General features: G+C 38.9%; 1 protein-coding gene across 1 annotated transcript in view; it reads left to right on the top strand.

The window, feature by feature from the left end:
* The window catches only part of LOC149493696 (uncharacterized), a 43,166-nt gene extending 19,059 nt beyond the window's left edge, over positions 1-24,107 (top strand). The window contains exons 2-4 of the mRNA XM_089726313.1: positions 20,845-22,019; positions 23,442-23,981; positions 24,065-24,107. Coding sequence (XP_089582439.1) covers positions 20,845-22,019; positions 23,442-23,981; positions 24,065-24,107 — 1,758 coding nt within the window. The remainder of the gene's footprint in view (positions 1-20,844; positions 22,020-23,441; positions 23,982-24,064) is intronic.
* Positions 24,108-25,918: the final 1,811 nt, after the last annotated feature.

Below are 25,918 nucleotides of genomic sequence, written 5' to 3'. Positions count from 1 at the left end.
GCCAAATAGCACACCCTGGCCGTGCTTCCCTCTGACTCTCACGAGGGAACCTCTACATTGAAGCACGCCCGTGCCAAATAGCACACCCGGGCCGTGCTTCCCTCTGACTCTCACGAGGGAACCTTTACATTGAAGCACGCCCGTGCCAAATAACACACCCAGGCCGTGCTTGTCCCTGCCTCTGATTTAGTTAGTTAGCTTATTTTGGGTTTTTACTTTGTTAATGGGTTGGGCCTCCAATATTTCGTCCACCCTTGAATAATTAGCCTTATTTTGATTAGATTTAGTCAATCTTTAGTGGATTTGGATTAGATCTCCAAATCCTTAAGTTGTTATGATTTTATTAGTCTTATCCTTAGTTGGTTTAGATTTGCTAAATCCTACTCCTTAGCTAACTCTAAATCCTTTAAGGATCTGGACCTCTTAGATTAGTATAAATAGCTTGTTATTTTGTAAATATAACATCAATTATTCAATCAATTAAAAGAGAGATTTTTCTTCTTCCATGCCTTTGGCGTGTTCATGTTTTTAGAGAGTGTGAGATTGCATTCTTCTAATTGCATCAAGAATCAAGGTAAACTTATCAATTCTTTGTGGCGTTTATCTTATTCTTTTACTCTATTATTGGTGTTCTTGCTTCATTAAGCTTTGGGTGCCATAGAGGGGAGTTTATTCTAGATCTTTGATCTCTTCCAAAACTTGTCATTGAGTTCATGAAATTTATTTTCATTGGGTTCTGCGTCACTGCCATTTGATGCATTTTACATGATTCTATACTTAGGCAAATTTAGGAGGTTGTTATCTTATTATGAGCTTAAGTATGGGTTGTGTAGGGCCTTCAGCCCATTTGCCCTATTTTGTTTAAATTCTTTTAGTGGACTTAATTAATTAAGTGTAAGGTTGGTTGGGCTTATTTTCTAGATTAGGGCCAGCCTAAGTTAGTTAATGTTTAAGTCAGGATTGTTTTAAGTAGTTAGCTTGGACTTGTATTTAATTAAGCCCATTTGGGCCACATTAGGGATAAGCTTGGGCTAACTTAAGTTAATAGCTAAATTAGGGTTAGCTTAGGTTACTTATAATGTTGTAAGAGTTGCACAGCAGCCACCATTGAATTGAAATCAAAACAAAACGTTTTCTTCTTGTTCTTTCAAGAACAGATTGTGTTCTTCATAGAACCAAAATATCCTTAGTAGTTAAGCTTGTGAGTTCTACAAGATTAATTGCACCAAGAATTTCAGAGTTGTTTTCAAGAGTACTTGAAGGTAAGTTTCTGATTCTTGTTCTAAATTCCTTGCTTTCTCTCTTCAAGAGTACTTGGGGGTTAAAGGGATTGTCGGGTACTTCCGAGATTGCATGCTTTCCGCTAGATGTTCCTTGTTGATTTGCAAGAGTACTTGTTAATTGGCTAGGGTCGTATCAAGTCCATCTTGTAGTTGTTGTCATTGATGTGCTCCAAGACTTGGAATGGTCCATCTCTATGTTCATCGAGCTTAATCTTCCTTTGGTTGGAAAATCCTTCCTTGTGAAAATGTGCCCAAACCCACTCTCCAGGTTTAAACACAACATACCTCCTTCCCTTGTTGGTATGGTTGGCATAGCCTTTGTTCTTCATGCCCATATGAACCCTAGTCTTAGCGTGCATCTCCTTCACCATTGTAGGTTTTTCCTCACCATTAGAGAACTCCTGCAACAAAGAAACAGAACTAGAAGGTGATACGGATCCACCAACCACCTATGGAGCTCAAGGGAACAAGGACCACAACAATGGCAATCCATTAGTACCTCCTAGTGGACCAATTACAAGGAGCCGTGCAAAGAAATATGGAGCAACCATGTCCTTATACATTCAAGAACAAGGCACACAAGAGTTCCATGATCTTGCTTTCAACAAGTGCTATGAAGAACTTGAAGGAACACCTAAGTTTCTCACATTAATGGAAGCACGTGTTGAGTTGGAACCTGAATTTCCAACATATGACAAGCCTAACCTGTGCTTGGTTAGCACGTCTCTATGCAAGGTGGCACGCCCCAGGCCGTGCAAGCTTCTGCCTCTCAAGAAACAACACTTGACTTGAAGCACGCCCGTTGACGCGGAACCCTATGGAAATAAATTCCATGAACTCTATGACAAGTTTTTTGGAAGAGATCCACCCAAAGCTTAAAGAAGCAAGAACACCAATAGTAGAGAAAAAGAATAAGATAAACGCCATAATTAGATTGATAAGTTTACCTTGATTCTTGATGCAATTAGAAGAATGCAATCTCACACTCTCTAAAAACATGAACACGCCAAAGGCATGGAAGAAGAAAATCTCTCTTTAATTGATTGAATAATTCATGTTTAATTACAAAATAACAAGCTATTTATACTAATCTAAGAGGTCCAGATCCTTAGAGGATTTAGAGTTAGCTAAGGAGTAGGATTAGCAAATCTAAACCAACTAAGGAGTTGACTAACAAAATCATAACAACTTAAGGATTTGGAGATCTAATCCAAATCCACTAAAGATTGACTAAATCTAATCAAAATAAGGCTAATTATTCAAGGGTGGCCGAAATATTGGAGGCCCAACCCATTAGCAAAGCAAAAACTCAAAATAAGCTAACTAACTTAATGATACGCAGGGACAAGCATGGCCTGGGTGTGCTATTTGGCACGGGCGTGCTTCAATGTAGGAGTTCCCTCGTGAGAGTCAGAGGGAAGCACGGCCAGGGTGTGCTATTTGGCACGGGGGTGCTTCAGAGTCAGAGGGAAGCACGGCCTGGGTGTGCTATTTGGCACGGGGTGTGCTTCAAGGTAGTTGTTTTCCTCAGCAAGTCAGACGAGGGCACGGCTTGGGGTGTGCCATCTAGCACGGGCGTGCTAACCAATTCATGTTCCCATTCAACATGTGCTTCTATTAATGTGAGAAATTTAGGTGTTCCTTCAAGTTCTTCATAGCACTTGTTGAAAAGCAAGGTCATGGAGCTCTTTTGTAACTTGTTCTTGAATGTGTAAGGACATGGTTGCTCCATACTTCTTTGCACGACTCCTTGTAATTGGTCCATTAGGAAGTGCTAATGGATTGCCATTGTTGTGGTTCTTGTTCCCTTGAACTCCATAGGTGGTTGGTGGTAGTGGATCCGTATCATCCCCCCCTTCTTTAAAAAGATTTGTCCTCAAATCTGCATCCATGTCAAAGGGAGACAAATCACTAACATTAAAAGTTGCAGAAACACCATACTCACCTGGCAAGTCTATTTTGTAGGCATTGTCATTGATGCGCTCTAAGACTTGGAATGGACCATCTCCACGTGCATCTAGCTTACTCTTCCTTTGGTTGGGAAATCTTTCCTTGCGAAAGTGTACCCAAACCCAATCACCTGGCATGAATACCAACTTCTTTCTGCCCTTGTTTGCTCTTTCAGCATATTGCTTGTTCCTCTTTTCTATGTTGGCTCTAGCCTTCTCATGTAAAGACTTCACCAATTCTGCCTTTTTATCACCATCTAGATTAGAAAGTTCATTCAATGGTAAAGGAACAAGATCTAATACAGTTAGTAGATTAAAGCCATAAACAAGTTCAAATGGACTAAAACCTGAGGTAGAATGTATTCTACGATTATATGCAAACTCAATGAATGGCAAACAATCTTCCCAAGTTTTTAAGTTCTTACCCACAATGGCACGAAGCAATGTTCCTAAGGTTCTATTTACAACTTCAGTTTGTCCATCCGTTTGTGGATGACAAGTTGTAGAATAAAGCAATTTAGTTCCAAGCTTACCCCACAATACTCTCCAAAAGTGTGAAAGGAACTTTGCATCCCTATCAGAAACAATAGTTCTTGGTACCCCATGCAATCTTACCACTTCTTTAAAGAATAATTCAGCAATATTATTGGCATCATCAGTTTTATGACAAGGAATGAAATGAGCCATCTTGCTAAATCTATCAACAACAACAAATATGCTATCTTTACCACGTTTAGTCCTAGGTAATCCAAGTACAAAGTCCATAGATATATCAATCCAAGGAGAACTAGGAACAGGTAAAGGCATGTATAATCCATGAGGCATAGACTTAGATTTGGCCTGTTTACAAGTAATACAAGAGTTACAAACCCTCTCTACATCTTTAATCATGTGAGGCCAATAAAAGTGTTCATTTAACATATCATAAGTCTTATGTACCCCAAAGTGTCCCATCAATCCCCCACTATGAGATTCAAGCACAAGCAATTCACGCATAGAACATTTAGGCACACAAAGTTTGCTGCCCTTAAACAAATATCCATCATGTCTATAGAACTTATCAAATGCTCCATGTTCACATGCTACATATATGTTGCCAAAATCAGAATCATTCACATACAATTCTTTAACATACTCAAATCCAAGCAATTTAGAACTAAGAGCAGTAATTAGAGTATATCTTCTTGATAATGCATCAGCAACAACATTGTCTTTTCCATGCTTGTATTTAATCACATATGGAAATTGTTCAATAAATTCAACCCACTTACCATGCCTTTTATTAAGCTTACCTTGACCCTTCAAGTGTTTTAGGGCCTCATGGTCAGTATGGATGACAAATTCTTTAGGTAATAAGTGTTTTAGGGCCTCATGCTCTGATACCAAATTGTAACAGCCCAGCCCTAGTGTGATATTGTTCGCTTTGGGTGCCAAACCTGGCCTGAACCCTCACGGTTTTGTTTCTGGGCCAGGGAAACCTCCGCTCTGCCAGCCCAAAACGCGTCACACTGGTTCAAGGTTGCCACCCTTTATGTATAGGACTTCCACCTTGTGCGTAGCCGATGTGGGATTCGCCTAAGGTGTTGTGCCCCAAACCTGGGATGTCACATACACCCCCCCTTAGGGACTCAGCGTCCTCGCTGAGGTTTGCCCCACCACCGGCCAGAGGGACAAGGCTTGGCTCTGATACCAAACTGACGCGGAACCCAATGAAAATAAATTTCATGAACTCAATGACAAGTTTTGGAAGAGATCAAAGATCTAGAATAAACTCCCCTCTATGGCACCCAAAGCTTAAAGAAGCGAGAACACCAATAATAGAGTAAAAGAATAAGATAAACGCCACAAAGAATTGATAAGTTTACCTTGATTCTTGATGCAATTAGAAGAATGCAATCTCACACTCTCTCTAAAGCCAACACGCCAAAGCATGAAGAAATAGTCTTTAATTCATTGAATAATTGTTGTTTAATTACAAAATAACAAGCTATTTATACTAATCTAAGAGGTCCAGATCCTTAGAGGATTTAGAGTTAGCTAAGGAGTAGGATTAGCAAATCTAAACCAACTAAGGAGTTGACTAACAAAATCATAACAACTTAAGGATTTGGAGATCTAATCCAAATCCACTAAAGATTGACTAAATCTAATCAAAATAAGGCTAATTATTCAAGGGTGGCCGAAATATTGGAGGCCCAACCCATTAGCAAAGCAAAAACTCAAAATAAGCTAACTAACTTAATGATAGGCAGGGACAAGCACGGCCTGGGTGTGCTATTTGGCACGGGCGTGCTTCAATGTAGGAGTTCCCTCGTGAGAGTCAGAGGGAAGCACGGCCAAGGTGTGCTATTTGGCACGGGGGTGCTTCAGAGTCAGAGGGAAGCACGGCCTGGGTGTGCTATTTGGCACGGGGTGTGCTTCAAGGTAGTTGTTTTCCTCAGCAAGTCAGACGAGGGCACGGCTTGGGGTGTGCCATCTAGCACGGGCGTGCTAACCAATTCATGTTCCCATTCAACATGTGCTTCTATTAATGTGAGAAATTTAGGTGTTCCTTCAAGTTCTTCATAGCACTTGTTGAAAGCAAGGTCATGGAGCTCTTTTGTAACTTGTTCTTGAATGTGTAAGGACATGGTTGCTCCATACTTCTTTGCACGACTCCTTGTAATTGGTCCATTAGGAAGTGCTAATGGATTGCCATTATTGTGGTTCTTGTTCCCTTGAACTCCATAGGTGGTTGGTGGTAGTGGATCCGTATCACCACGTTTATAATGAAACGGTAACACCAATAATCGAGCAAAGAACAAGATAAACGCCACAAATGAATTGATAAGTTTACCTTAATTCTTGATGCAATTAGAGGATAGCAAATTCTCACAATCACTCTAATTAAGAAGAACATGCAAGAGCATGAACAATTCTGCCTTTGATTCAAATTATGCCAAAAATCCCGTTTTACATCTTAAGGAGGCTATTTATATGCCTCAAACAACCCTAAATTTAAAGAAGAGTATCTAACTAGGCTGCCCTAAGGCCAAAACACATGGGCCTAACTATTACACACAAAATAGAATCATTTCCAACCCAAAATAGACAACTTAATATTGGGCAGATTGCATGCATATAAAATTAGCCCAAAACAACTTAAAACAAACACTATAAGCCCATATCCCTTACATAGTAATTAGACCAAAACAAGCAACAAGAAATAAGAACACGTCCGAGCCCACATCCCTTACATATTAGCATGGCTAGAGTGTGCTACACCAACAGCACATGTCTCCAACATTGTAAGAAGCTTAGGTTTGCCTTCAAGTTCCACATAACACTTGTTAAATGCCACATCATGAAGCTCTTGTGTAATTTGGGCTTGAACATATAAGGATATGGCTGCCCCATATCTCTTTGCTTGACTTCTTGTAATTGGCCCACTAGGAAACACTAATGGATCTCCTATGTTGTTCTCCTTGCTCCCTTGAGCTCCATGGTTATGGTTGATCCATATCATTCCCTCCTTCCTCAAAAAGATTTGTCCTCAAATCTGCATCCATGTCAAAAGGAGACAAATCACTAACGTTAAAGGTAGCGGAAACACCATATTCACCTGGCAAGTCTATCTTGTAGGCGTTGTCATTGATGCGTTCCAAGACTTGGAATGGACCATCTCCACGTGCATCTAGCTTAGACTTTCGTTGGTTGGGAAACCTCTCCTTCCGAAGGTGCACCCAAACCCAATCTCCAGGTGCAAACACCAGCTTCTTCCTTCCTTTGTTTGCCTTGTCAGCATACTGTTTGTTCCTCTTTTCAATATTTGCTCGAGCCTTCTCATGTAAAGACTTCACCAATTCAGCCTTTTTATCACCATCTAGACTAGAGAGCTCATGTAAAGGTAAAGGAACAAGATCCAAAACAGTTAGTGGGTTAAATCCATAAACAAGTTCAAATGGAGTAAAACCTGAAGTAGAATGTATGCTTCGATTATATGCAAATTCAATAAATGGCAAACAATCCTCCCAAGTTTTCAAATTTTTACCCACTATAGCACGAAGTAAAGTTCCTAAAGTCCTATTCACAACTTCAGTTTGTCCATCTGTTTGTGGATGACAAGTAGTAGAATAAAGTAATTTTGTACCTAGCTTACCCCACAAAACCTTCCAAAAATGTTAAAGGAACTTAGCATCCCTATCAGAAACGATAGTCCGTGGAACTCCATTTAATCGTACCACCTCTCTAAAGAACAATTCAGCAACATGAATAGCATCATCAGTTTTATGACAAGGAATGAAATGAGCCATTTTGCTGAACCTATCAACCACTACAAATATACTGTCTCTACCATGCCTAGTCCTAGGTAATCCAAGTACAAAATCCATAGATATATCAACCCAAGGTGAACTAGGAACTGGTAAAGGCATATACAAGCCATGAGGCATAGACTTAGACTTGGCCTGTTTACAAGTAAGACAAGAATCACAAACTTTCTCGACATCTTTACGCATATGAGGCCAATAAAAATGTTCATTCAACATGTCATAAGTCTTATGTACCCCAAAATGTCCCATCAATCCCCCACAATGAGACTCAAGTACAAGCAAATCACGCATATAGCATTTAGGAACACAAAGTTTACTGCCCTTAAACAAATATCCTTCATGTCGATAAAATTTGTCAAATGCTCCATGTTCATATGCCAAATACACATTGCCAAAATCAGAATCAGACACATACAAATCCTTAACATACTCGAATCCTAGCAACTTAGAACTAAGAGTAGTAAGTAAAGCATGTCTCCGTGACAATGCATCAGCAACAATGTTATCCTTTCCATGCTTGTATTTAATAACGTAAGGGAATTGTTCAATGAACTAAACCCACTTACCATGTCGCTTGTTGAGCTTACCTTGACCCTTCAAGTGTTTTAGGGCTTCATGATCAGTGTGAATGACAAACTCCTTAGGTAATAAGTAGTGTTGCCATACGTTCAAAGTCCTCACCAAGGCATATAGCTCCTTGTCATAGGTCGAGTAATTGAGTTGTGCTCCATTCAACTTCTCACTGAAATAGGCAATTGGCTTCTTCTCTTGCATCAACACTCCTCCAATACCTACACCAGAAGCATCACACTCAATTTCAAAGGTGTTCTCAAAATTAGGTAAAGAAAGTATTGGAGCGGATGTCAACTTTCCTTTAAGCATGTCAAATGCTTTCTGTTGTTCCTCTCCCCACTTGAACCCAACTTCCTTTTTAATTACCTCCGTGAGTGGTGCGGCAATTGAAGAGAAATCTTGTACAAACCGTCAGTAGAAACTTGCCAACCCATGGAAACTTCGTACATCTGAAGTTGATTTCGGCGTCGGCCATTCCTTGATAGCTTTCACTTTCTCGTCATCCACCTCTATACCCTGCGCACTCACAACAAAACCAAGAAACACAAGTCTATCTATACAAAATGTGCATTTCTTAAGCTTAGCATACAATTGTTCAGTTCTCAAAGCTTGTAATACTAGCCTAACATGCCCAACATGATCATTAAGAGACTTGCTATAAACAAGTATATCATCAAAGTACACAACTACAAATTTTCCTAAGAAAGCACGTAAAACATGGTTCATAAGCCTCATGAAAGTACTAGGTGCATTAGACAATCCAAAAGGCATAACTAACCATTCATACAAACCATACTTAGTTTTGAAAGCAGTTTTCCATTCATCACCTGGTTGCATTCGAATTTGATGATAACCACTCATTAAATCGATCTTTGTAAAGTAAGTAGACCCACACAACTCATCTAACATGTCATCAAGTCTAGGAATAGGGTGTCTATACTTTACAGTGATTTTGTTGACCGCCCTGCAGTCAATACACATTCGCCATGTACCATCCTTTTTGGGTACTAAAAGTACTGGAACGGCACAAGGACTCATGCTCTCTCGCACCAATCCTTTCTCCATAAGCTCATCAACTTGCCTCTGCAACTCCTTTGTCTCCGTTGGATTGCTTCGATAGGCTAGTCGATTTGGAATGGTGGAGCCAGGAATGAAATCAATCTGATGTTCTATCCCTCTCAAAGGCGGTAATCCACTAGGTAGCTCCTCTGGAAAAACATCAGTGAATTCCTGTAACATAGAAACAAACACAGGAGGTAAACCATCAAGATTAGTGTCAGCGTTAGAAAACAAAATTTCCTTGAACCTAAGAAGCAACACGGGTTGCCTCAAGGCTATGGCACACTTAACCTCTCTAGCTATGTCTCACTCTCATTTTCCCTCAAAGCTGAAGTTTCTCTCTCTCTCTCAAATATTTTCTTCTGATCGGTGTACACTTCTTGAGGTGATAATGGAACAAGAGTCACCTTCTTCCCCTTATGAACCAAAGAGTATCGGTTAAAGAACCCATCATGTAGTGCCTTTCGATCATATTGCCATGGCCTTCCCAACAATAGATGGCCTGCCTGCATCGGTACTACATCACACAAAATCTCATCTTTGTACCATCCAATGGAGAATGGCACAAGCACCTGGCGTGTCACCTTCACCTCTCCACCATCATTCAACCATTGTAATCTATAAGGTTTAGGATGTTTAAGACATGCCAAATTCAACTTATTCACCATACTCACACTAGCAACATTAGTGCAACTACCCCCATCAATAATAAGCAAGCACACTTTTCCATGTATCAAGCATCTAGTGTGAAATATGTTCTCACGTTGTTCAAGGCTCTCCTCCTTAACATGCATATTCAAAACTCGCCTAACAACCAGAGATTCTCCACGTTCAGCAAACAATAAGTTATGCTCATCCTCATCTGAATTATCATTATCAACATCATGCAAATGAGGCATATCATCACAATCACTACATTCGGATTCAGAACTAACATTTCCATCTTCCCTAACAATCATAACCCTTTTATTAGGACATTGAGATGCAATATGCCCTTTTCCTAAACACTTAAAGCATTTAATTTCTCTAGCAGGGTTTATAGAGTTAGAAGTACCTTTGTTTCCTTTGAATGTAGTTTGGGCAACCTCTTTACCTTTCGAAACTGATTCCGTTCTTTGGAAACTAGGACCTTTGAAATCTCTCTTCTCTCCTCCTTTGGACCATTTGGTTCCCAAAGTATTGTTGGAATATTTATTGGTAGACTTTCCCTTTTTCTGCCTTTCTAGCTTCATGGCCATATCTACCATCTCTTCTAGTGTATCATAGCGATACATCTCCAAAGCATCAGCAATATCACTATTTAGACCTCCAAGGAATCGTGACATGGTAATTTGGACATCTTCCTCAATCTTGGCTCTTGCCATGCAAATCTCCATCTCCTTATAGTACTCTTCCACGCTCCTCCCTCCTTGCACCATTCTTGCTAGTTTGTTGTGTAAATCCCTAAAGTAATGAGCAGGGACAAACTTTTGGTGCATTAATTCCTTCATGATCTCCCATGGTGGTACCGGTCGCATCCCCCTACTTCTTCTTTTTAGTAGCAATTGTTCCCACCAAAACATAGCATATCCTTTGAACTCCACAGCTGCAAGATGGGATTTCTTCTCCTGGGAATAATTATGGCATTCAAAGATTTGTTCTACCTTTCTCTCCCATTCAAGGTATTCTTCAGCATTGTTGTTGCCATTGAATTCTGGGATCCTCATTTTGATTGCTCCCAAGTCTCCATCAATTTTATTAGGATTAGTATCTTCAGTTTCCTCATTATCATGGGTTTGAATTCTAACTTGGGGACGGGCTCTAGTGGCATTAGAGCTTTGTGAAGCCTTCATCTCTTGCAATTCTTCCCTCATGTCTTGAAAGAGATTATTGAAGGTTCTAAATTGTCCTTGGATAGATTCCATGAACAACTTTAGTTGAGGATCTCTAATTGGATTTCCATCTCCGTTACCATCTCCAGATGTGCCTGAACTCATGGTTACTATTCAAGAATAGAAAACACGAAAAAGAATTGAGTTAGTGATAAAGCACTCCCTCACGTGTTTACACTCCTCAATCACTCCTTGCAAATCCTCCAATTGTACTTCAGAATTTTAGGCCAACCAATCAATCTCAAAGCACGTTTAGAACACAAGGAAAATAAACCTTAACAAAAGAAACGTAAGCACAATTCTAGAAAGAAAACTCAAACAAAATGAATGGTAGCACAAGAACAAAACAATGTACTACTTGATTATTAATTAGAGTGTTGGAACAAGCAAATACACCCTAACAATATAAATGAAGCAAAGATAGCACACAAACAAGAACTAGAAACTAGAATTTAAAAGACAATTTAGGGATATAGTGTATGAATTTAGTTTACTACAAAGCAAACCAAATATGGACCTAATTAATTCTACCCAATCAAAGCAAGCAAACAAAGAAAACCCAAAAAAAAATTTTTTTTTTTTTAAAGGTACTGTAGCAAGTTTGCTTCTGAGTTCCTGTAGCAAGTTACTGTAGCAGACGTGCTTGGCTTGTATCCTCACTTAACCCACAAATGTGACCCAATTTAGGTAGGGTAAGGTCTTAACAAGGTATAAGTGGATGGTTTGTGTCTCCCAATTTCAATTTAGGTAGGTAATGACTTAATATTTAGGTTGTCCAACAATGACTTTTGTGTCTCCCAATTCAACTTAGGTAGGTAACCAACAATGAATTTTGTGTCTCCCAATTCAATTTAGGTAGGTAATGGTTTTATATTTAGAATATCCAGCAATGACTTTTGTGTCTCCCAATTCAACATAGGTAGGTAATGACTTTAACAAGATTTGACTTACCTCTCTCTCTTTTTTTTTTTTTATCAACAAGATTCAAGAAGACAAACAAATCTCTAGATTTGGTATTTAATAACTTATAAATTCTTGATAACGTAATCAATTGATTTTTTTTTATTTTTTATTTAATAAACAAACAAACAACAAGAAGATCCAAAGAGAAAACTCAGATCCAAGAACATCTAAAAGAAAAAGTCCAGATCCAAGAAGATCTAAAGAGAAAAATCAGCAACAAGAAATAAGAACACGTCCAAGCCCACATCCCTTACATATTAGCATGGCTAGAGTGTGCTACACCAACAGCACATGTCTCCAACATTGTAAGAAGCTTAGGTTTGCCTTCAAGTTCCACATAACACTTGTTAAATGCCACATCATGAAGCTCTTGTGTAATTTGGGCTTGAACATATAAGGATATGGCTGCCCCATATCTCTTTGCTTGACTTCTTGTAATTGGCCCACTAGGAAACACTAATGGATCTCCTATGTTGTTCTCCTTGCTCCCTTGAGCTCCATGGTTGAGTGATGGTTGATCCATATCATCCTCATCTACTTCAATACCCTGTGCACTCACAATAAAACTAAGAAATACAAGTCTATCTATACTAAATGTGCATTTGTTAAGTTTAGCATACAACTTTTCAGTCCTCAAAGTTTGTAATACTATCCTAACATGCTCAATATGATCATTAAGAGACTTGCTATAGATGAGTATATCATCAAAGTATACAACCACAAATTTTCCTAAGAAGGCACGCAATACATGGTTCATAAGCCTCATAAAAGTACTAGGTGCATTAGATAGTCCAAAAGGCATAACTAACCATTCATACAAACCATACTTAGTTTTAAAAGCAGTTTTCCATTCATCACCTGGTTGCATTCTAATTTGATGGTAACCACTCATTAAATCAATTTTAGTAAAGTAAGTTGCCCCATGCATTTCATCTAACATATCATCAAGTCTAGGGATAGGGTGTCTATACTTTACAGTGATTTTGTTGACCGCTCTACAATCAACACACATGCGCCATGTTCCATCCTTTTTAGGTACTAGAAGCACGGGAACGACACACGGGCTCATGCTTTCTCTCACCAAACCTTTCTCCATAAGTTCATCAACTTGCCTTTGCAACTCCAGGAATGAAGTCAATTTGATGTTCTATTCCTCTTAAAGGTAGTAAACCACTAGGTAATTCACTAGGAAAGACATCGTCAAATTCCTGCAACATAGAAACAAACATAGAAGGCAAACTATCAAGGTTAGTGTTAGTTTCAGCAAGTAAAACCTCTTTATACCTTAGAAGCAATATGGGCTTCTCCAAGGCAATAGCACACTTAATCTCTCCAGCTCTTGCATAAAAAGTCTGTTTCTTTTTCTCCTCTCTTTCTTTTTCTCTCACAATTGGGCCATTAATTTGTTTTGTTATTTTTGTGGCCTCTTTTCCCTCATTCTTACTATCTTCTCTCTTTTGTTCTCTCAAGGCCGAAACCTCTCTCTCTCTCTCAAGTATCTTTCTTTGGTCTTCATAAACCTCTTGAGGTGATAAAGGCACAAGAACCACCTTTTTCCCCTTATGAATCAAAGAATATCGATTGTGGAATCCATCATGAAGTGCTCTTCTATCATATTGCCATGGTCTTCCCAACAATAGATGTCTAGCTTGCATAGGTACTATATCACACAAAATTTCATCTTCATACCATCCAATAGAAAATGGCACAAGTACCTGTTTAGTTACTTTCACTTCCCCACAATCATTCAACCATTGCAACCTATAAGGTTTAGGATGATTGAGACAAGTCAAGTTCAGTTTGTTTACCATGTTTACACTAGCAACATTAGTGCAACTACCCCCATCAATGATAAGAGTACACACTTTTCCACTAATCAAACATCTAGTGTGAAATATGTTCTCACGTTGCTCAAGGCTTTCTTCTTTAACATGCATGTTCAAAGCACGCCTAGCAACCAAAGCTTCTCCATGTTCAGGAAGTATCAAATTTTCTGAATCATCATCATCATTATCATCAAGTAATTTAGGCATATCATCATAATCACTACATACAGATTCAGAACTAACATTCCCATCATCTTTAACAATCATAACCCTTTTATTTGGACATTGAGATGCATAATGCCCTTTCCCCAAACATTTAAAGCATTTAATTTCTCTAGAAGGGGTTGTAGAGTTAGAAGTACCTTTGTTGCTTTTAAATGGAGTTTGGACAGCTTCTTCACCTTTTGAAGTTGAATCTGTCCTTTGAGAATTAGAACCTCTAAATTCCTTCTTCTCACCTTCTTTAGGCCATTTAGATCCCCATGTGTTGTTGGAATACTTATTGGTGTTGGATCTCCCTTTTTTCTGTCTTTCAAGTTTCATGGCCATATCTACCATCTCCTCTAAGCTTTCATACCTATACATCTCTAAAGCATCAGCAATGTCTTTATTGAGACCCCCAAGGAATCGTGACATGGTGATTTTGATATGGATCCATTGGTGCTTCCTAGTGGGCTTGGATGTGTTCTTATCCCTTGTTGCTTGTTTTGGTCTAATTAATATGTAAGGGATATGGGCTCATAGTGTTTATTTAAGTTGTTTTGGGTTGGTTTTATGATGCATGCAATCTGCCCAATATCAAGTTGTTTGTTTTGGGCTGGAAATGACTTTATTTTGTGTTTTAGAGTTAAGCGCATGTGTTTTGGCCCTAGGGCAGCCTAGTTAGATGCTCTTCTTTAGGGTTATGTTTGTTTAAGGCATATAAATAGCCTCCTTAAGATGTAAAACGAGATTTTTGGCATAATTTGAATCAAAGGCAGAATTGTTCATGCTCTTGCATGTTCTTCTTAATTAGAGTGATTGTGAGAATTTGCTATCCTCTAATTGCATCAAGAATTAAGGTAAACTTATCAATTCATTTGTGGCGTTTATCTTGTTCTTTGCTCGATTATTGGTGTTACCGTTTCATTATAAACGTGGGGTGCCATAGAGCATTTTAATCTCGATTATTGGTGTTTCCATTTCATTATAAACGTGGGGTGCCATAGAGGCGAACTTACATCTCATTCCTTTGATTTTCGATCCCGGATCCTTATCAGATTTGCTCTTCTTCCTCAATCTTGGCTCTAGCCATGCAAATCTCCATCTCCTTGTAGTATTCTTCCACACTCCTTCCTCCTTGCACCATCCTTGCTAATTTATTGTGTAAATCCCTAAAGTAATGAGTAGGGACAAACTTTTGGTGCATTAGCTCTTTCATGATCTCCCATGGTGGTACAGGTCGCAATCCCTTTCTTCTTCTTTTCAATAACAATTGTTCCCACCAAAACATGGCATAACCTTTGAATTCAACAGCAGCAAGATGGGATTTCTTTTCTTGAGAATAGTTATGGCATTCAAAGATTTGTTTTACCTTTCTCTCCCATTCAAGGAATTCTTCAGCATTGTTGTTGCCTTTGAATTCTGGAATCCTCATCTTAATTGATCCCAAGTCTCCATCAATTTTATTGAAATTGGTTTCTGCAGTATCTTCATCATCATGAGCTTGAAATCTAGTTTGTGGACGAGCTCTTGTTGTATTAGAGTTTCGTGAAGCTCTTATCTCTTGCAATTCCTCCTTCATGTCTAGGAAAAGATTGTTGAAGGTTCTAAACTGTCCTTGAATTGCTTACATGAATACTTTCATTTGAGGATCATGAATTGGACTCTCATCTCCAGATTTGCCTGAACTCATGGTTAGTATTCAAAGAGAAAACACAAAAGATTTGAGTTATTGTAATTCACTCCCTCACGTGTTTACACTCTTTAATCACTCCTTGCAATTCTTCCAATTGAACTTCAGAATCTTGGCCAACCAATTCAACTCAAAAGTACGTTTACAATCAAGGAATAAAACTTAACAATGAAAGCAAGCACAAATTCTAGAAAGAAGACTCAAAACGAGATGGATAGTAGCACAAGAACATAAACAATGCACTACTTTAATTATCAATTAGAGTGTAGTAAACAAGCAAACACACCCTAACAATGTAATAGAAGAAATAGAAAGCTCACACAAAAACAAAGAAACTAGAATTTAAAAGACAATATTAGGATATAATGTATGAATTTAGCTTACTACAAAGCAAACCAAATATGGACCTAATTAATTCTACCCAAAACAAAGCAAGCAATCAAAGAAAAACAAAAGAAAACAATGGATAGAATCGAGCACGGGCGTGCTAGATGGAGCACGGGCGTGCTTAAATAGGCCTAGTCCAACAAGTGGAAGTCAGAAACATGCACGGGTATGCTTGAGGTGAAGCACGGGCGTGCTACCTTGTGTCCCTTTTCAATGCAACCCAATTTAAGTAGGATTCTTAGATTTGACAAGGATTGTAGTAGATTTTGCTCAATCTCAAAAGATATGGTCAACTAATTTTTGTTATCTTATCCACAAGTAGTTAAGATTGGATTTTATCACAAGATTATAGTGGATAAACTAAATCCCATAAAATATGGTCAAATCCCTTAGGATTAGGCACAATCCCACAAAATATGGTCAAATCTTCTAAGGATTAGGCACAATCCCACAAAATATGGTCAAATCTCATAAGGATTAGGAATAATGCCACAAAATAAGGTAAAATCCCTTTGAATTAGGATCAAATCCCTTGGATTCAGGAACAAATCAAGATCCACACAAGCAAATTTCAATGGTGGACGAAATTTTTTTCTATACTCTTTTTTTTTTTTTTATTCAACAATATCTAAGATCAAACTTCCAGAATTGAAACAAGAACGAAATTACTAAATTTAATTGAAGCAAAAACGAATTGAAACTAAACAAAAGGAAACAAACACAAAAGAAGCAAGATGAACAAGAAAACAAACACAAGAACAAGATGAACAAGAAAACAAATAAACAAAAACCCTAGAGCTAAGATAAATAAGAATTTACCTTAATCTTTGGCTCTGATACCAAACTGACGCGGAACCCTATGGAAATAAATTCCATGAACTCTATGACAAGTTTTTTGGAAGAGATCCAAGATCAAACTAAACCCCTCTCTATGGCACCCAAAGCTTAAAGAAACAAGAACACCAATAATAGAGAAAAAGAATAAGATAAACGCCACAATTAGATTGATAAGTTTACCTTGATTCTTGATGCAATTAGAAGAATGCAATCTCACACTCTCTAAAACATGAACACGCCAAAGGCATGGAAGAAGAAAATCTCTCTTTAATTGATTGAATAATTCATGTTTAATTACAAAATAACAAGCTATTTATACTAATCTAAGAGGTCCAGATCCTTAGAGGATTTAGAGTTAGCTAAGGAGTAGGATTTAGCAAATCTAAACCAACTAAGGAGTTGACTAACAAAAATCATAACTACTTAAGATTTTGGAGATCTAATCCAAATCCACTAAAGATTGACTAAATCTAATCAAAATAAGGCTAATTATTCAAGGGTGGCCAAAATATTGGAGGCCCAACCCATTAGCATTGTAAAAACACAAAATAAGCTAACTAGTTTAATGAGAGGCAGACAGTTGCACGGTCCAAGGCGTGCCAAGGCGCACGGGCGTGCGCGCATGTATGAGTTTCCTTCGCGAGAGGCAGAAGGGTGCACGGTCTGGGGCGTGCTAGTTGGCACGGGCGTGCGCGCATGTATGAGTTTCCTTCGCGAGAGGCAGAAGAGTGCACGGTCTGGGGCGTGCCACCTTGCACGGGCGTGCTAACCAAGCATGGTTCCCACTCAACTTGTGCTTCTATTAATGTGAGAAACTTAGGTGTTCCTTTAAGTTCTTCATAGCACTTGTTGAAAGCAAGGTCATGGAGCTCTTGTGTGATTTGTTCTTGAATGTATAAGGACATGGTTGCTCCATAATTCTTTGCACGGCTCCTTGTAATTGGTCCACTAGGAAGTGCTAATGGATTGCCATTGTTGTGGTCCTTGTTCCCTTGAGCTTCATAGGTGGTTGGTGATATCACCCGTGCCAACTAGCACGCCCCAGACCGTGCACGCCTCTGCCTCTCGCGAAGGAAGTCTTACATTGACGGGCACGCCCGTGCCAACTAGCACACCCCAGACCGTGCACGCCTCTGCCTCTTGTGAGGAGCAACTTACATTAAAGCACGCCCGTGCGGATTGGCACGCCCCAGGCCGTGCACGTCTCTGCCTCTTGAAATTTTAGTTAGTTTATTTTGAGTTTTTGCAATGTTAATGGGTTGGGCCTCCTATAATTCGGCCACCCTTGATTATTTTAGCCTTATTTTGTTTAGATTTAATCAATCTTTAGTAGATTTGGATTAGATATCCAAATCCTTAAGTTGTTATGATTTTGTTAGTCATATCCTTAGTTGGTTTAGATTTGCTAAATCCTACTCCTTAGCTAACTCTAAATCCTTTAAGGATCTGGACCTCTTAGATTACTATAAATAGCTTGTTATTTTGTAATTATAGAGATTATTATTCAATCAATTAATAAAGAGAGACTTCTTCTTCATGCTTTGGCGTGTTCTTGCTTTAGAGGGTGTGAGATTGTATTCTTCTAATTGCATCAAGAATCAAGGTAAACTGATACAGATCAAGGGAGCAAGATGAAGGATCCTTTAGCTCTACCCGAGGGACCAATCACAAGAGCTCGTGCAACCAAGCTACGAACAGCCTTGAATGCATTTACTCAAGAACAAATCACATTGGAGCTTCAAGATCATAATTATGCAAGATGTGAGATTGAACTTGAAGAAGCACCAAAGCTTGTTATGGTGCTTGAGGCGTGCAAAGAGGCTGCCCATTGATGCATTCTACATGGTTCTATACTTAGGCAAATTTAGGAGGATGTTATTTTATTATGAGCTTAAGTATGGGCTGTGTAGGGCCTCTGGCCATTTGTCTTGCTTTTATTTAAATTCTATTAGTGGACTTAATTAATTAAGTGTAAGGCTGGTTGGGCTTATTTTCCAGAGTTGGGCCAATCCTAGATTAGTTAATGTTTAAGTCAAGCTTGTTTTAATTAGTTAGCTTTGGACTTGTATTTAATTAAGCCCATTTGGGCCACATTAGGTTTAGGCCTGGGCTAACTTAAGTTAATAGCTAAATTAGGGTTAGCTTAGGTTATTTATATTGCATTGTAAAGAGCTGCACGGCAGCCAACATTAATTTGAATTAAAACCAACGTGTTTTTCTTTGTTCTTCAAGAACAAACCGTGTTCTTCATCCTTGCATGAACAGCACCATATCTACCTTAGTAATTAGGCTTGTGAGTTCTACAAGATTAATTGCGCCAAGAATTTCAGAGTTGTTTTCAAGAGTACTTGAAGGTAAGTTTCTGATTCTTGTTCTAAATTCCTTGTTTTTCTCTCTTCAAGAGTACTTGGGGGTTAAAGGGATTGACGGGTACTTCCGTGATTGCATGCTTTCCGCTAGATTACCTTGTTGATTTGCAAGAGTACTTGTTAATTAGCTAGGATCATATTATCTGGTATCAGAGCACTGTGGTTGTGGATTTCAATCTATCCTAGGGTTAGGGATTTAAAAAAAAAAAAAAAAAAAACGAAAAAAAGAAAAGGAATCTTTGTTTATATTTTGCTGCCAATTCGCATTGAAAAAAAAAAAAAAAGAATTGTTATTCGTTTGACCTGAGAATTATATGCTAGCAAACTATGTGCTTGTATGAAGCTTGAGAATTGACTTGTGACAACCTGAAATTGTGCACTAAAGTGAATTGATAACCTAGCACTGCTATAGTTACATATTGTCCTTGGGAAATTTTCTTGAATACTAGCTTTGATAATTAGATTGATTAGGTCCATAGTTAATTTTACTTTGTAGTGAATTAACTTCGTGCATCTTGTCCAGAATTGTCTATTTGTTGATTCTAGTAATCTATTATTTGTTTGTGTGGAACAATTAGAGCTTAGTAGTTAGGAAATTTTGGACCTCACACGTCCAGAGAGAAGCACGCCCGTGCGCCTGCCCGTGCTCGCCTCTGGAAGTCCAGGCGATTCTGTAGGCTGGGAGAAGCACGCCCGTGCTACCTCTCTAATCAGCCCGTGCTTGCTTCTGGAAGTCCAAGCACGCCCGTGCCAAACATAGCACACCCCGTGCTTGCCTCTGGAAGTCCAAAACTTGCCCGTGCCGTTCCAGCACGCCCGTGCTTTGCCTCTTTTCATTGCTAAAGTGTTATTTGCTTGTTCCTTCACTTTAGTTTATTAACTTCAAGCAATACACCTTCTTGTTCTTGTATTGCCATTCAAAATGTTGTGAATTCTTGTTAGAGTTTGTGCATTACTTGATTATATTCTTTGCTTTCCTAACTTTCTCTTGATTTTTGTAGCAACTTTGGGATTCTGAAGTGCAATTATTCAAGTGGAAAGAGTGGTAAAAGGCTGGAGTGAAACCCACATATTGTGAAAAAGCCAAATAAAGAGAGAAACACGTGAGGGAGTGATCAACTAACCATTTCCTTTAGTTTTTGTGTTTGTTATTCTATTTCAGGATGTCTGATTCATCTAGAGATAAGAATGACAGCCCTCTCAAAGTTGAAGATCCAAAACTACAAGCCTTTCTAGATGCCTTTTCTGGAGAGATGGGGCGAATCACTAGGCTTATGGAGAGTTTTAATGATAGACTGGAACTTCAAGAACAAAGGACAGAAAGACATGACCCTAATGCCACAAGGAGGGGTGCAACCACTTCCAAAGAGCACTCTAGACAACCTTGGCATGAAGAGTATGAAGAAGAGAATGATGAATGGCATAGAGAGCCCCCGTGGGCAAGAGGAGGTAGAAATAACAGAGGAAGAGGAAGAGGGATTGGTAGAGGCCGTGTTTATAGAAATGAAACCTACTATGGGGAGGATGAAGAAGAGGTTGATACGCCATTAGATGGTAACTTGGGTAACATCAAACTCAAGGTGCCACCTTTCAAAGGCCGAAACAATGCAGATGAATACTTGGAATGGGAGAGGAAGGTTGAGATGATCTTCGAATGCAATAGGTATACTGAGGAGAAAAAGGTGAAGATTGCAGCCTTAGAATTCCAAGATTATGCTCTGTTTTGGTGGGATCAACTTAATCAAAGCCGAAGAAAAGTGGGACGACGACCTATCCACAATTGGGAGGACATGAAGGAGGTAATGAGAAAACGTTTTCTTCCTGAGCATTATTTTAGAGAGTTACATCAGAAACTTCATAGACTTGTCCAAGGAGCCAAATCAGTAGAAGACTACCATAAAGATATGGAGATGTGCATGGCTAGAGCACATATTGAGGAGAATGAGGAGGTGACTATGGCTAGATTCCTAGGTGGCCTTAATAAGGACATAGCTGATGCACTAGAAATGTACAGGTATGATTCCATGGAGGAGATGTTGAATATGGCTATGAAGTTAGAGAAGCAGAGAAAAGGGAAGAGCACCACATCATATAGGGCTGCCAACAACAACAGTAACTCTCGGGCTGCTAGATGGCCTAAAAGGGAAGAGAAAAAGGAGTTTCAAAGCTCTACACAAAAGGGGGCAGATTCAATATCTAAGGCATTCATGCCCAACGCTCCAACTCATTCAAAGGGATCAAGTTCCACTACTCCTAGTGGAGACATCAAATGTTTCAAATGTCTTGGGAAGGGCCATATATCTTCTCAATGCCCTAACAAAAGGGTAATAGTGATTCGAGATGGCTACACCTATTCTGAATCTGAGGATGAAGAAAACCCAATGCCGCCACTTGAGGACTGCCATGATGATGATGAGGTTGATGAAGAAGTTTTACAACCTGAGATGGGACAGTTACTAGTTACCAAGCGAGTTCTCAACATGCAAGTTCAAGAGGAGAGCTTAGAACAAAGAGAGAATATTTTCCATACTAGATGCTTGGTACTTAACAAGGTATGTCTTTTAATTATTGATAGTGGAAGTTGCACTAATGTAGCTAGTTTGAGCATGGTGCAGAAATTGGGTTTGACATGTGTACAGCACCCAAGGCCATATAAGCTTCAATGGCTCAATGATATGGGTTCTGTAAGAGTAAACAAGCAGGTGAAGGTGCCATTCTCCATTGGATGGTACAAGGATGAGGTCACTTGTGATGTAGTACCTATGCTAGCTGGGCATATTCTTCTAGGCCGCCCATGGCAATACGACAGGCGAGTCCAGCATGATGGGTACACCAACCGGTTCTCTCTTACCTATTTGGGTAAACATGTGGTTCTAGCTCCTTTGACACCACCTGAGGTCTATATGGACCAAAAGAGGATATTAGAAAGTGAGGGGCAGAATTGTATTCAGGGGGAGGGAGAAAATAAAGATAAAGAAAACAGGGAAAAAGAGGCCAAGAGTGAAAAGAAACAATTGAATGGCCCATTGGTGAGTAAAACAACAAGAGAAGGAAGAAAGAAACAAAACATGTATGTAAAAGAGAGAGAGATTCGCAGTAGTGTTAGTGAGGGTAGACCAATCTTAATGATTCGGTTTAAGGAAATTTTGCTTAATTTGACTAACATTGACACTTCTTCTTTGCCTTCTAGTTTTGTTTCTTTATTGCAGGAGTTTTCTGATGTGTTTCCTGATGAAATGCCTAGCGGACTGCCACCCCTAAGAGGCATTGAGCATCAGATTGACTTTGTGCCTGGAGCTACAATTCCTAACAGGCCAGCATATAGGAGCAACCCCATGGAGACTAAGGAGTTGCAGCGCCAAGTTGATGACCTGTTGTCTAAGGGATTTGTGAGGGAGAGTATGAGCCCATGTGCAGTTCCTGTATTACTTGTGCCTAAGAAGGACGGTTCTTGGAGGATTTGTGTTGACTGCCGAGCTGTCAACAAAATCACAGTTAAGTATCGCCATCCAATTCCTAGGCTAGATGATATGCTAGATGAACTGCATGGTAGTAAGTACTTTTCTAAAATTGACTTAATGAGTGGATATCATCAAATCAGAATGAAGTTAGGTGATGAATGGAAAACTGCCTTTAAGACTAAATATGGTTTATATGAGTGGATGGTTATGCCATTTGGTCTAACTAATGCACCTAGTACTTTCATGAGATTAATGAACCATATCTTACGTGCTTTTCTAGGCAAATTTGTTGTGGTTTATTTTGATGATATACTGATTTATAGCCAATCTATTGATGACCATGTTGAGCATGTTAGGTTAGTATTGATAACTTTGAGAGCTGAAAAGTTATATGCTAAGCTACAGAAATGCACTTTTTGCATAGATAGGCTTGTTTTTCTTGGTTTTGTTGTGAGTGCACAGGGGATTGAGGTTGATGAGGAGAAGCTTAAAGCAATTCGAGAATGGCCAACTCCTAAATCTATATCTGAGGTGAGGAGTTTCCATGGCCTAGCAAGCTTCTACCGAAGCTTTGTGAAGGACTTCTCTACCATTGTAGCCCCACTCACAGAGGTGGTAAAGAAGGAAGTTGGGTTCAAATGGGGGGAAGCGCAACAAAGGGTGTTTGATACTTTAAAATCCATTCTTTGTTCTGCTCCTATTTTAGTTTTACCTAACTTTGATAAAACATTTGAGATTGAGTGTGACGCCTCTGGTGTAGTTATTGGTGCAGTGTTGATGCAGGAACGAAAGCCTATTGCCTATTTCAGTGAGAAACTCAATGGGGCGCAGCTCAATTATTCAACCTATGACAAGGAGCTGTATGCTTTAGTGAGAGCATTGGAGGTATGGCAACATTACCTTCTACCCAAAGAATTTGTCATACACACTGACCATGAATCTTTAAAGCACCTCAAGGGACAAGGTAAGTTGAACAAGAGACATGGTAAGTGGGTTGAGTTCATTGAACAGTTTCCTTTTGTGATTAAATACAAGCAAGGAAAAGAAAATATTGTGGCTGATGCACTTTCTAGGAGGTATGCTTTAATTACTACTCTTAATGCTAAGTTGTTAGGATTTGAGCATATAAAATCCTTGTATGTTGATGATGATGACTTCGGTCTTATTTGGAGTGCATGTGAACATGGGGCCTTCAACAAGTTCTTTAGGCATGAGGGGTTTTTATTTAAAGGAAATAAACTTTGTATACCCAAATGTTCTATGTGTGAATTGCTTGTGTTAGAATCACATTGTGGGGGACTTATGGGGCATTTTGGGATTCTTAAGACATATGATATACTTGCTGAACATTTCTTTTGGCCACAAATGCGTAGAGATGTAGAGAAATTGTGTGGTGTGTGCATAGCATGTAAGCAAGCTAAGTCTAAATCTATGCCTCATGGCCTTTATATGCCTTTACCTGTACCTACTTTGCCTTGGACTGATGTTTCTATGGATTTTGTACTTGGATTGCCCAGAACAAAGCGAGGTAGGGATAGTATTTTTGTTGTTGTGGATAGGTTTAGTAAGATGGCACATTTCATTGCATGCCATAAGAGTGATGATGCTGTCCATGTTGCTGAGTTGTTTTTCAGGGAGGTTGTGAGATTGCATGGGGTGCCACGCACCATAGTCTCAGACCGTGATGCCAAGTTCCTTTCTCATTTTTGGCGTGTTTTATGGAGTAAGCTTGGTACGAAGTTGCTGTACTCTACTACTTGTCACCCCCAAACGGATGGCCAAACTGAGGTAGTTAACAGAACTCTAGGTACTTTGCTTAGAGCGGTGGTTGGTAAGAATCTGAAAACCTGGGAGGATTGTTTGCCTTTCATTGAATTTGCTTATAATAGGTCTATACATTCTTCTAGTGGTTATAGTCCATTTGAGCTTGTGTATGGTTTTAATCCTTTGACTGTACTTGATTTATCTCCTTTGCTGATATGGATCCATTGGTGCTTCCTAGTGGGCTTGGATGTGTTCTTATCCCTTGTTGCTTGTTTTGGTCTAATTAATATGTAAGGGATATGGGCTCATAGTGTTTATTTAAGTTGTTTTGGGTTGGTTTTATGATGCATGCAATCTGCCCAATATCAAGTTGTTTGTTTTGGGCTGGAAATGACTTTATTTTGTGTTTTAGAGTTAAGCCCATGTGGTTTGGCCCTAGGGCAGCCTAGTTAGATGCTCTTCTTTAGGGTTATGTTTGTTTAAGGCATATAAATAGCCTCCTTAAGATGTAAAACGAGATTTTTTTGGCATAATTTGAATCAAAGGCAGAATTGCTCATGCTCTTGCATGTTCTTCTTAATTAGAGTGATTGTGAGAATTTGCTATCCTCTAATTGCATCAAGAATTAAGGTAAACTTATCAATTCATTTGTGGCGTTTATCTTGTTCTTTGCTCGATTATTGGTGTTACCGTTTCATTATAAACGTGGGGTGCCATAGAGCGTTTTAATCTCGATTATTGGTGTTTCCGTTTCATTATAAACGTGGGGTGCCATAGAGGCGAACTTACATCTCATTCCTTTGATTCCCGATCCCGGTTCCTTATCAGTATCAGAGCCAAATCAAAGTTTTGGGGTAAGTTCTGTTATCTTAGTTAGGAATTTGAGTTTTCTTGTTGTTGGATTCATTGTTGTTTATCTTCGTGTTTTCTTTTCATTCTGAGATCTACACATTATCTCTTTAGATCTTGTTGGATCTAGACATTATCTCTTTAGATCTTGTTGGATCTAGACAATTTCTCTTTAGATCTTGTTGGATTTAGATAATTTCTCTTTAAATCTTCTTGAATCTAGTTTTCTCTTTGTATCTTCTTACTGTTTGCATCATTTTCTAGTTACCCTTTTGACTAATTCAAGATCTATCTTTGATTATTCTTGTTGTTTGCTTGTTTCTTGATAAAAAAAAAAAAAAAAAGATCCAGACATTGCAGCCTTAGATCTTATTAATTAGATCATACAACACAAAAAAAGGGTCATTATTAAAGAAAGATAAGTCAGAAATTGTTAAGGTCATTACCTACTTAAGTTGAATTGGTAGACACAAAATTATTGGACAACCTACATACTAAGTCAATATCTACCTAGATTGAAATT

The sequence above is a fragment of the Jatropha curcas genome, chromosome 9 (assembly GCF_041381405.1).
Source record: "Jatropha curcas cultivar XTBG-Jc1 chromosome 9, XTBG_Jcur_1.0, whole genome shotgun sequence".
NCBI classification, from domain to species: Eukaryota; Viridiplantae; Streptophyta; class Magnoliopsida; order Malpighiales; family Euphorbiaceae; genus Jatropha; species Jatropha curcas.
This window is presented reverse-complemented; position numbering and strand designations above follow the sequence as displayed.